Genomic DNA, 12,492 nt, shown 5'->3' on the forward strand with positions numbered 1-12,492 from the left:
AACGTGAAGAATGAGTGCACGCACGCAATATATGTGACTGCACATCTAATGATTAAGGGCTTGTATTAGCATAAAAAAGAGGTACACTATACTGCCAACATCTCCAGCTCCTCCCCACACTCAAGAAAGCTACAGAGAGCTTTTAGTTGAGCAAGCAGGCCTGAAATAGGTCTGAGGGCCTGCCCATAACTTGTTTCTTGGCAAAAGGAAAACAAAACCAAAACAAAACTTAGCGATTGTTTTAACATTACTTATCTGAATCCAGACAACAAGCTCTAGGAATCACAGCTAGACAGTTTAAGCATGTCAAAGACCACCATTAATCATAAGTTGAGCATCATTCCCTAGATGGAATTCTACAAGTACAGGAACTCAATGCTCATAAGTAAAAAATGGGAACAGGAGCAACTGTTCCAGGTCAAGTGAGCTTGTCTGGACATGCTGCCCACCCTGCAGCAGTTGGATCAGGACGCCGCAGGGAAGCTATGTGCAGACAGCACAGGAGACGGCCAGGCTAACAAAGGACGGCTTTCAAGAGAGGGAAGCTATTCACACTTCTTCCCTGTCTGTAGGAAAGCTGAGAACTGGTATGCTTTACGGTATCCTCAAATAGCTATCTGTTTGAAGTCAGCTGTCTTTCAACTTCTAAGCAATCTGTGTTTATCTAAGATCTTTGTTGTATGGTCATCTCATATAGGCCTTCCTCAAAAAAACCCAATCCCACCCCAAAACCCAAAACAACCCACCCAACTCTAGATCTCATCACTCCTCAGTAGAAGCAAAAACATAAGCCAGTTTGGAAGCATGTACCTCTTCCATCCTCATTAAGAAACACCACTGGAATCCAATTTCAACAAGTTCCCTTGCTGCCATGCTGGAGCAGGTGAACACAAAGTCCCAGAACAGCCCCATAGACAAGACACCTTTAGTGAAATAGGTCTGTTTCCTAGAGATTGAAGAAAAACAAAGTTCACCTTTTCCTTTTATAGGTGAACTCCCCATTGCTATGCCTGGACTACCAAAAAAAGAGGTGGGAGAAGGGCAGTGGTTCAACTGGGGAAACACCATGAAGGTATTTGAGAAAGCAGAGTTATTTCTACACCTGCTTAATTTGCAAGCCAAGCTGCTGCAAGAGTAACATGGAAAAGAATATCTTTTTGTGTGCTATAGTCATTGCTGTATATTTAAATTCAGGCCAAGAAAAAGAAAAGAAGGCTTAAGCCTTTCTGCAAGTTTGGCGAAGACTGCACATGCTCAGCTTTCCCAAGTACTGGGGGAAGCTCGGCAGCAGGGCGTGACCTCTATTAGTCACTGCAAGAGGAAAAGCACAAGGCATCATTTCCCCCCCCCCAACTCTCAGTAATGAAGTAAAAGGGCTCTAGCAATCTTACATTATTCTTAAATCAGGAAACCAGCAAAGGCAGGGGGAGAAACATTCCTGCAAAAAACCAGGCACCTCTTTCACTTGTTCTTCTATATAACTAGCAGCACATTCAAGAGCTCAAATTTCTACCACGTCACTAAAACAAAGTCTTTCCTGCCCACATGGAGACAGGAGACTCGGTCTGGAAAAAAACACAAAGCTGGAAGGGTGGCAGCAATAACCTCAGAGCTCATGTAGACATCAATTGACCATTTAGATATCACGGCAGCCTCTCCTACAGTTCAGGCTGTGGTTACATTCTCATGATAAAACTAATTTGTATTTTCCATTTTTAAAAAAGGCCAAACAAACAATACTTGCCAAGTTTATCCACAGCCTGCACACCTCACCCATAAACACAGCTAATTATCATGTCTAAATATTCATGTCATCTTTAGATTATCCCTTCACTCCATGTTTGGCACTGACAAATTTGGTCTTCGTTCATTCCTAAGCGTCCAGGCTAACGTTTCCAGAAATCATTCGCCCACCCCACGGTTTTGGCCTTCTCCCCTCAAGCACCTCTTCCCCACCACAAACCTGAACCTCTTGTCTCTGCTTGCAAATCCCTTCATAACTTCTATTTACCTCACTGTTCCTCACTAACTACTGAGATACTACTTCTATCACAATCATTTTCAAGAATTGTAACAAGCATCTTTTGAATTATTTCTTATCAAGCCTGAAAACAGCACAGCATAAACTTTTCCAAAACTATGAGGTCACACATGGAGGCTACAAGGTTTGCCAGAAAATCCTTCTTTCCACAGCACATGTGAGTGTAAACAAAATGCTGAGCCCGAACTACAAATGCCAGGACACCAGGCTAGCAAGGTTTCCACAAGTAATGGGCCTGAACGTAAGGAGAAATTATATTGGGTAGTCCATTTAGATTTGGCACAGGCCACATCCACACTGATTGATGTGCAGTCTGAGCAGCCAGCACAGTATTGCTGCCTCTCCTCTCCACACCTCAGAGGTTTGCCCTCCTCCTGCTCAAGCCCTCCTTTTTCAGTGAACTCAACGCGTCACTGCTGCAATAGATATTAAATATACTTGAATAAGCAAGGCACAACTGCTGTAAGCAATTAGGAAGAAAATAGTAACAACGTGGGTTTTGTGAAATAAAGGACAAAACAAGACAGAATACACTAGGTATGTGTTCCGTCTCCACCACAAGATGTATTTCATAGCTTTAGGTGAGGCAATACCCTCCTGCTTTAGTTCCCTCCCCCCAAAAAGTAAAGGGAGTAGCATTACCCTCTTCTCTTATTTTGATGGTAGATTTCAGTCACAGAACTGTCTCCTAGTAGGCAACTCTGTACCCAGGGCAGAGGGCAAGGAAGTGTTCTGGTTGTTTTGTTTTTAAGGCTAGGATATGAGCGACACGCACCTTTTCATTCAGTGCTTTACACAGTGAGAAAGCTACCAGAGCAACACATCAGAAGCTCAGGCTCCAGCATGAACTCAAGAACAAGTTGTAAAAGTGACTAGCTTTTTCATTTTACATACAGCACTCACCATTGCTGGGCAGGAATGGGGGTATTCTACCCTGTCAATCTACTTTAACCACAGACTAGTCCCAGTCAACACCCTATCTACAATTTAGAACCAGAAGAAGCATCCCCTCATGGCCACAAGTAAGCCATGCCTATTTGCATCAGAAAAACAAAACAAAACAAAATCATCCCAAAGACATTCACGGTCTTCTTATGGAAAAGCCCAAAAATTTAAGTAATAGCTCAAGGCATACTTGAACAAGAAAAAAGAAACACAGTCCCGTGGAAAAGGTGACTGCCCAGACTCCAGTCGACATCTGCCAAGCATTCCTCCAGAAAATAAGCCCCATATCATGGAAGTCTTCTGAGGATGGATGAGCAACCATTTCAATGCAAACAAAACCTCTGAGAAGGCAAACTGCAAAGAAAGGTCTGCTCCAGGCTTGGCAGGCGATAAGCAAGAAGTCCAGATGAATTCTGCAAAGTTGAAGAGGTCTTTTTCAGCTCTAACTCATGGACATTTGCATATCAGAAAGACAGAATACCTGCCTGACCTCAGATCCACATCTATCCCTTTCAAACCCTTACAAAAGCAAAGAGGATAAGCTCCTTCCTTGCTTGCATCCTGTATCAGAGCCATTTCCCCTCTGGATCCCCCAAACACTGAAGAACTTGCAAATGTATGGTAACTAAGGAGATAAGCTGCAATTTAGGATTGGGGGTGGGGGGTGGGGTGTCTTCAACCAACCTTGTTTTCTTTATACAAGAACTCGGAAACTTTCTGGTTCCACAAGGAGACAGGGAAAGCAAGGAGCAGAAACAACATTACCCCCTTGTGGCAGCAAAGCAATATGGAACTAAGTTCTGAGAAATTCAAAAGGGAACACAATAGGTGTTACTTTTCATATCTGCTGTAAGTATGGAGAGCTACGTGCTGCCAGAAAGGCAATCAAGACTGAGGAGAGACGTGGTATGAGCCGGAGCATGGTGTTATGTCAGGCCTCTACATGCCTGACATGAGCAGGGCAAAAAGGTCCACGTTCGGCTAACAGGTGAAACCACAGGTAGAGCATTTAAACCTTTCTAAGGGAGATGCAACACAGCCAAACACACTTGCAATGTATAGCACTGACACCTGGATCCCATTCACAATCCTGTATATAGCGCTCTCATGCAGTCTGAGTGTAATGCAATCTCAGCTCAGGAAAAAAGACTGGGTTCACGTTGCGTAGCAAGAACGCAGGCAGGAGGGACCACAGTCCTCAAGACAAGAACTGACAAAATGAAAGACAGAAATTTGACCCTGGACCTTGTTACACGGTTCCAGGGAAGCTGGTCTGCACGTCACTTGTGCACAGTGCATCCAACAGACTCAAACACATCAAAAAGCAATGCCTTTGGTAAGCTGTGCAACTTCGGCAGGTCAATTATTTGCACAGCACTGTGGACTCTGCTCTTTTATACACTCACAAACAAAATAAAGGAGTTTATAGAAGTGTCACCAGACAATACAAACTCCCCCACCTCGCTTACACTCCTTCCTACCTGCGTGCACGGCAAAACCATCACCCTTGACAGTTCAAAAGGCTTCTCAGATTTTCAGGTAACTTCAATAGCCTATCTTGTCTGCCAAACTAAATAGGTGAGGCAAGGTGAAAACATGCATTCAAAAGACACAGGCGCAGAAGTTACTCATACCACTGCCTACAGAATTTGACCTCTGGAATGAGTGCAATGGAACAGTTGGAGAAGTTTAACATAATTGCCAGACAAAGCTTCCTAATGGAAGAATAAGTATAATAAGCGTTTCCTCCTGGAACACAGGTTCCATGCAAACCTGCCTGGCAACAGGACAGGGCTCATCTTTCATTTGCAGTAATTCATTCAAATCTCTAGTCGAAACAGACAGGTAAACAATAGTATAATATATTATGAGCAGCTACATCTTGAACACATAGAGGACAAGTTTCCCTTTGTGTATTTTTCTTTTCCCCCTTTCTAGGGATTAGTTTCACAAGATAAGGTTTGAAATACGTCAACAGGGACATACATGGCACTACTTGCTCCTTGCATCCATTCTAGAAAGACTGTGGCCGGGGGTGCCATGCCAGAACTCAGAAACAACACTAGATTTAAAACCAGAGGATTTTCTTTTTTTCTGAAACAACACACTAGTTCTGTAGATATCACTTGTGTCATATTAAAATAGCCAAAGAGGTAGCATTTGAAGATCTAGATCTGTTTTATCAGTCAGCATTGCATTGTACCTCTCATTAACTGATGAGCTGAAATATATTTCAGTGGAGACCACTGCTAGGATTCTATATATCATTTTCTTAAGAAGGTGGCACTAGCTCCTCTCAAACAAGCAGCTGACTAGAAGAATCCTTTCATGCTCTGTTCAACTTTTCATTATCAACCTGAATTGGCCCACACAGCAACAATGGCTTAAAGTACTTACAGCATCTTTTCCCTCACTAAGATTACAGTATTAACACAATGGTTCCTCAACCCATTTTTTAATTAGTAAGTAGTTACAGAAAAATCAAACTAGTATCATCTGTTGCTCAGTTATCTTTCCTTCATCCAGATCTTGCCAATAGCTTCTATCACCAATTTTATGCAGCACATTTCACATGGCAACTTCAGGAATTTCTGAGGCTCTTTTCACTTTGATGTTAAAAGTGAGGCAAGGATAGATCCACAGGGGAAAAAAACCCTACATTTCAATTAATGAGATCAGCCTCGAGAACCTCAGAAAGGCTGAAGCTCAGTCTCACGAACTTCTGCTTAAGGTAGACCATAAGCCTTTCCCAGTTGTATCTCACCGACAACAATTTCAAGAAGCACACAGCTCAACACCTGTGCTGCTTTCAGGCCAAGCTGAATGTGACTGCTGTACTGCCAAGGCTCCCAGTGACATGTTCCTGCTTACAGAGGTGCCAGAGCTGTTAGTCAGGAATAGCTTCATTACATGCTTATTAATGCCTTTGTGATTAGGCCAAGATAATTAGCCCAGCACCATCAGAAAGAGCAGAATTCTCTCCCTACCCAGCTGACATAGCTGCATCAACAGAATTCAAAGAACAGCCTTCATTAAACTACCTATTAACTTAATTGACCCTCTATGGCAGTGTCTTCCCAGCAAGCTACTTCTCAGCCAGGCAAGACAGGTCAAGGAATGGATCCTGCCCATGGAGAGAGTGAGAATATACACACAGTTTCCAGATGCAATTTTTATCTTAAGTTTTTCAGCTGGCCTTTGAATACAGAGCTCAATTGCCCAATGAGGACATCTAATGGAGAAACAAAGAAGAACAGAATGTAAGACAGGTCACAAGCAAATACATGGATGTCCAATGCTAAGAACTAACCTGAGGTCCATAGGCACAAAATTACATTGATTGAAAGTGTGTATGCACTTATCACTTGTACTCTCAGGCTTGAAGGCTTACGTTCCCTCTTCTATTTCTCCTGGACTTTCAGCATTACATAGCTTACATCTCATGATCCTTAGCCACCATCTTTGCATGCTTCTGCAGCTGCAAAGGTTAAAAGACATTTTGGACTCTGCTGTGCAGGAGTCGTTCTAGCACTTCCCATTGTGGGAGCACACCCTAGATCTCGGAGACAAGAAGGCTGGATGTGAGGGTGTTCATTCTATGCAAAAATTAGGTAAGTGGGTGCTTACTGACTTTTTATTGCTCTGTAAGGAAAAATATAACAGCTAATTTGAGAAGGGCATGAAATTACACCTGCAAGATATAGCTATCCTGCATGCAGGGTTTCTTTTAAGGGGAAAGATTTCATAAAGCTCCCAAGTCCATCCCAATGTATTTAACAGGAAAGGAAATGAAGTTTTACTTCAAGGAAATCACCATGAGCATTTAATACCAGACTGCTCACTGCTTCCAGCTTCCCTACCTCGGTACTCTACAGTTACCTTAACTTCAGTTAGAAGGGAAGCAGAAACCCCTGCCGTGCCTGTTCTTGAGCAAGGCCTGACAACAGAAGCAGGACACTGAGAAAACAGAAGAGTCCCTATGAGCTTCTCAGCAACCTCTGCCAAAAGGGTTTCACTAAAAGTTTCATCTTACAGCAATTCCTCTGGAATTAAGCTTGCACATCGAACTATGCACTCCAAACTAATGTCTCAGCAAAAAGCACCTGTTTGCACAGGTGACCAGGTAGGCAACTAACCCTGCACAGATGCTACAGCCACAGAGCAGGCAGCAGCAACCACCACGGGTGACAGGCAAAGCGACCCAGAGATTTAGTCACAGAACTCCAGCTGTTAGGTGGCAACCTGTCCAGCTCCTGTGCAGCAGGGTGCACTGCGTTATATCCCTCAGGGCATTTTAAAATTATACAACTCCCACAGAAAAGATCACATCTACAGATCCCACCACACCTCACTGTCGAAATACATGCCAACCACCTGATCAATAAAAAGGTTATTTGCCCCCATTATTTCTGACACTACAGTGACTCAGCCCAGAGAACAAGCTACACAGTGGAGATGATATGAGCATGTACAGCTATTTTAAAAGAAAGATAGTGCAAGACTTACTCAAGTGCCATTTTAAAGCTGAATTTGTCTGCTCCTTCTCACCCCTCTGCCCTTTAATACGGGACTAGAGGGTATCTGATTTAAATTAAAGGCAGGTAAGTTCAGGCCCAAGATAGAAGTAGCTACCATGTAATCAGATTGAGACTCTCGTTATGGCAGGCTATAAAAAAAAACTGGGGCAAGGATTTAGAAGCAGATGAATAATTTCACGACCACCACCACTTATTTGCTATGCAACTACAGCAACAAGAAAGGCAGCCACTGTTCCAGCCTGAGTGTAATCAGCTTATCTCCAGGAAGAAGGAAAGAATTCCCCTTCCTCAGACACTCCTGTGTACAAAGCCTCCTCAGTCAGTTACATCTGTACCCAACCTGGAAACTTTGCTTTCCTAAAGCACAAGGCATCCATTTCTGAGAAACAGCAAGACTGGACCTTTCCTCTGACAAGAGCACGAATCACTTGACAAAGAGGATGCCAAACTGAAAGCCAGGAGGGAACCCTATCCAAAGTACCAACATAGCTTAATCATCCATACAAGCCAGTGGAGACACTTGCACACAAAGCACAGGTCCTTCTGGGTGCAAGTTCGATTTGACTTGTTCTGTTTCTTGTAACACATCTGAAATATAAAAAAAAAAAAAATCCTTCCAAAAAAGAATCACCTTCTTGAAAAAGAATACAGCAGAGTCTAAAATTTTCAGTGATCAGCATGCCCTCAATCAGCTTACCCTAGATTCGGGTCAATGGGAGCCACTTTCAAAACTTATCTCTTTATCAAAGGCAAGCAAACTGCATGGTTTTGACCAAATACTCACAACTAAGTTATATGCCCAAACCACTGACACTGAGCTTTGACTTTTTTTGCCCTATATAGCAACACCAAGGAAATGATTGTTATCCCTTCCAACTTAACAACTACAACCTCAGCAAGACACAGCACCCAAAAAAGCAATTGTCACTACACATGCCCAATTTTCCATGCCTACCTTGGGCAGATTCTTCATGTGCAATATGTGTGTGGTATGGGGCACAAAGGACAGCGTAGCACATCCTGTGTTCCCACCCTTCTGCAGTGTCTGGGAAACACCAGGAGCATAGTTGACCCCAGAGACCTGCTGCCAGAGCCTGTCCTTTTGCGTGTGCATACTATGATTCTCCTTTCCCATTGAGAGGTCTGGTCTCTGTTCCTTACAATCTTCAGAACCTAATCTGCAGCATGACAATGGCAGCTATAAAAGACATCAATGCAACGTCTCTGTTTTCATCTACATAAATAGCATATGACCACATGAGAAAAGGTTTTTAACTCTGAAAAACTCTGACTAGATGGGAAAGGTTTAAGAAAAAATGGAGGAGGAAGGCCGAGCATGTATCTTACCTCCTGAGTGAATCCTCCTCTGAGCTTTCCTCAGGCATTTCCTGGTTTAAGGCCTCCTGTGATACATTCCCAGGTCTGCTTGAAGCCGACTGGCTGTAAACTCTTTCCCAGTGCCCCGTCTCCTGGTTAAAGACCACTCCCACGGTCCTCTCCTCCTGCGGGGTGGAAGAGCTGCCCAGCTGCAGCCTGCTAGAGGCAGGAGCTCTGCCCTCGGTTCTGTCTGCAGGCTGCACCTGGCTGGTATTTGGAGGCACACCCTCAAACGTGCTTTGGACCTGCCCTGGTGTGTAGCTAGGCGTGCTTCTTTCCCAGCGCAGCGTGTCATTGTTAAAGGTCAGCAGGTTATGACAAGCGCGACAGCGGTTCAGGTGACCCCGGGACAAATTGGAATTGTTTTCACTGCTGTGTGGAGTCTGCTGATGGGAGGGACCCGGCCGATCAGGCTCAATGTTGTTGTTGAGCATTTCTTGAGCCTGTTGCGACTGGCCGGGCTCCCCACCAATCCCCTGATCTAACTCCTGAAGCCGGTCATATTCCAGGAAGAATCGCCTCAAATCACACTGGAGCTCATTACGGATGCTGGCCGGATTGCTCGGGCCAGCACTACTACCACTGTCCGCCTCAGCCCCTGGGGCCAGAAAGCCTCTCCCTTCTGTCGCAGAGGTATAGACTGATGCCTGGGAACCTCCCTCCTGCTGTCTCAGCACTGACAGCAAGCTCACGGAGGAGGCACTGGTCCTAGGGGGAGGCATGGCTTCCAGCTCTGACCGAGAGCTCATGTTCAGCACTGTCCTGGACCAGTCAGACCCACCTAAGCCCGAAGCCATCTCTCTCGCAGACTGTTGGTACCGGGACTGGTGGCCGGCCAAGGGCCCGCTGAGGGACCGCCGCGTGGGGCCCAGGCTAAGGTTGCGCAGGGTGTTGCCAGCAGTGCTGCTCTGAACTGTGCTGAAAGCAGAGGGCCTGTTAAGTATCCCCTGCTCCTCCTGCGCTACGGATGCCTGCTCTGGGGGTTGATAAGGCTCTGTCTGCACAGAGGAGAAGGAAGTGCCAGTGGCCCCAGAAGACGTGGAGGGTGCGTTTTCCTGGTGTGGGAAGAGAGAAGAAGGAAGTCTTGCACTAGAGCATCGGCTGCAAAGGCACAACATCCCCAGGTGCTGGCAGCACTCTGCTGTGGGATAGCTGACACGCTCCCGGAGCCTGTTATAGACAGATGCCCTTGTGTTCTCACTGGCTGGAGGCGGAGGTGGTGGTGGTGGAGGCGGTGGAGGGGATGGGGTAGCAGAGTCTTGAACACTGTTTTGCTCTCCCACCTGTATGCCAGAGGAGCGGGAGGACAACATATGCAGGAAGTTGTGGAGGAGGGGTGTGCGCCTCACAGGCTGAGATGGAAGGATAGCGCGCTGGCGATAATGCGGCATCTCTGTGCTGTCCACGGAGATTTCCACTTCCTCATCGCTCTGCAGAAGGAAGCAATCAAAGTTCAGTCACCTCACAGCAAAATCCTGTATCTCCAGATAAACAGCAGAAAGTCAGCTACCATCCCAGACAGATGAAAGGATGCAGTAAGTCCCTTCCTAGAGGCCTTGACTTGCAGGAAACCAGCTGAGACTATTTCAAAGTTCATTTTATGGATCCAGACAACCTCCTCCTACAGCCCAATGAGCTTTGACAATACACTGTTCATACAAACAGAAGCATCAGCATCTGAGGGTCCGCAGCTGAGGGGAGCATTGTTAATACCTCGCGTAGCTTCAAATCCAGCAGAATGTCACAACAGAACTGAAAGAGCGGGACCACTGGGACATCTGTCTCATCACTAATGAGACAGTGAGGGCAAAACAAACACACTTTGGAGAGCTCTTTAACAGCCCTGCACATAACACAAGAACATTCATGAGACCAATTAAGGTGAGACAGAATTCAGCTTAGAAGGACTTCAGGTTTTCAGAAAAGCACAAGGCTGCTTAGGAACAGACTAGGGTTAATGTATGTAGAGCATCTTGTAATTAGCCAGTCAATACAGGTACTGACATTCCCCTTACCTGCTGATTAGAAGGGTTAACAATTGCTGTGAGCAAGTAGTGTCCCAAGGGGTCAAACCGTACCAGCCTAAAACAAAAGCAGAGCCAGAGTATCAATCATCAGTTCACATTCCACACTGACACAGGAAGCTGGACACAGCAGGGAAGAAAACCCCATATGAAATATTTGCAATGAGAACATTACTACATTACCATCGTCATCTTCTGAAGGATGTCAAAAAGTTTATGCATTAAGAAGAAGAAAGCATACTTATCTAGCTGAAGACTGCAGCTATTTTATAGTCCACAGCAACATTATACAGAAGTTAAAAGCTGGAAGCAAGTATTGCTGTATCAATTGAAATAGCTAGGAAATTTTAAGGAATATGTACGTATATATTACAAATTGGAATTTGGTACAAAGGGAGAGATTAATGTGCCTTGAATGTTACATCACTCTTATTTTAAATTGCTCAAAAGAAGGCATCAAGTTTCCAACAATGCAGTTTCCTCTATAACTGCACCAAAGTAATAGCTCAGCGCTCTCTTCCGGCAACTTCTGGGTTCTCTCATCCTTATGGCTGACAGGTTTAATTACTAAGCTTACAAATGAACATGAAGTAGATTCTGGGCATTTATTGGGCACGTTGCTGATTACAAATATTAACAACCAAGCTGATTTATTATTTCCAACTACTTTTTTTCCTGCCCACAGAACTGTTTTTCTACCAGCTGAGTCAAGGAGCTGCACTCAATGCTTCTCTCCGCTGCCTCAGTTCAGAGTGTGCAGCATCCCAGAAGAACCCCCCACATTGCCCAAATCTGACCATCTTTCACATACAAGTGTTCTCTTCCCCCAGAAACAGGAACTCACCTGACCCGCTCCATTTCACTAGCCGTTTTCACCACTGCAAAAGGCTCCCGACGACTCCAGTCCCAGAAATGTATCTCATTGGCAGTTGCAATCAGCAAGAGCTGAGCCGTAGGATGAAAAGCAAGCGATGCAATGGCATTGTTGCTATCTGTGAACCAGCTCTCACTTCCACCCTGAGTGAGGAGTCAAGAATCACAAGCAGTTTATCACAAAGTTTGAGATCATTAGGTTTCCATATACATGCCATCTCTCCAAGACTCTGCCTAGAGCACGGAAGTAACATGCTTTCTTGGCAACAACAGCAGCTGCTCTCATACAAGGTCATGCGTCATGTCTAGAACATAACACTACTTGTAACAATGACCATAGATGTATTTTCTTTTAAGTGTGTCTCAAGCAGCCTGTAAAAATACTGCATTTCAAAGCAACCAGGTAAGTATATTTATTTTGTCTCTGTGCCAATCACCAGACTAGGTAGAACTGGCAGAGCAGCAGCTTCTCTACTGAAGAGTTCAGCTATGCTCAGTGGAATGAAAAATGGCCTGTCTTTCACATAAGCTAAACAGGCATCTTGCACAAAGATCTCCAGCATTATCTGTACCACTCTAATCAAATAAACAGGCATGGCTAAGGAGCATGACCCACCTGGTGGGACTGAGTGAAGAATCTGTCACCTCCTCTCTAGACAGAAGAGGATGGCTATGGTCTGTTCTATGCTTTTAG

General features: G+C 44.8%; 1 protein-coding gene across 5 annotated transcripts in view; it reads right to left on the reverse strand.

The window, feature by feature from the left end:
* AMBRA1 (autophagy and beclin 1 regulator 1) overlaps positions 1-12,492 on the reverse strand; it is a 135,834-nt gene that overhangs the window by 110,865 nt on the left and 12,477 nt on the right. For 4 of the 5 annotated variants that reach the window (XM_075030777.1, XM_075030773.1, XM_075030774.1 and 1 more), the window contains 3 exons: positions 11,770-11,942; positions 10,917-10,983; positions 8,872-10,331 (listed from right to left, as the gene is read on the reverse strand). In XM_075030777.1, the coding sequence (XP_074886878.1) occupies positions 8,872-10,331; positions 10,917-10,983; positions 11,770-11,942 (1,700 nt within the window). The remainder of the gene's footprint in view (positions 1-8,871; positions 10,332-10,916; positions 10,984-11,769; positions 11,943-12,492) is intronic. The other variant, XM_075030779.1, reaches the window with a different exon arrangement.

This window comes from Buteo buteo, chromosome 6, assembly GCF_964188355.1.
Source record: "Buteo buteo chromosome 6, bButBut1.hap1.1, whole genome shotgun sequence".
NCBI classification, from domain to species: domain Eukaryota; kingdom Metazoa; phylum Chordata; class Aves; order Accipitriformes; family Accipitridae; genus Buteo; species Buteo buteo.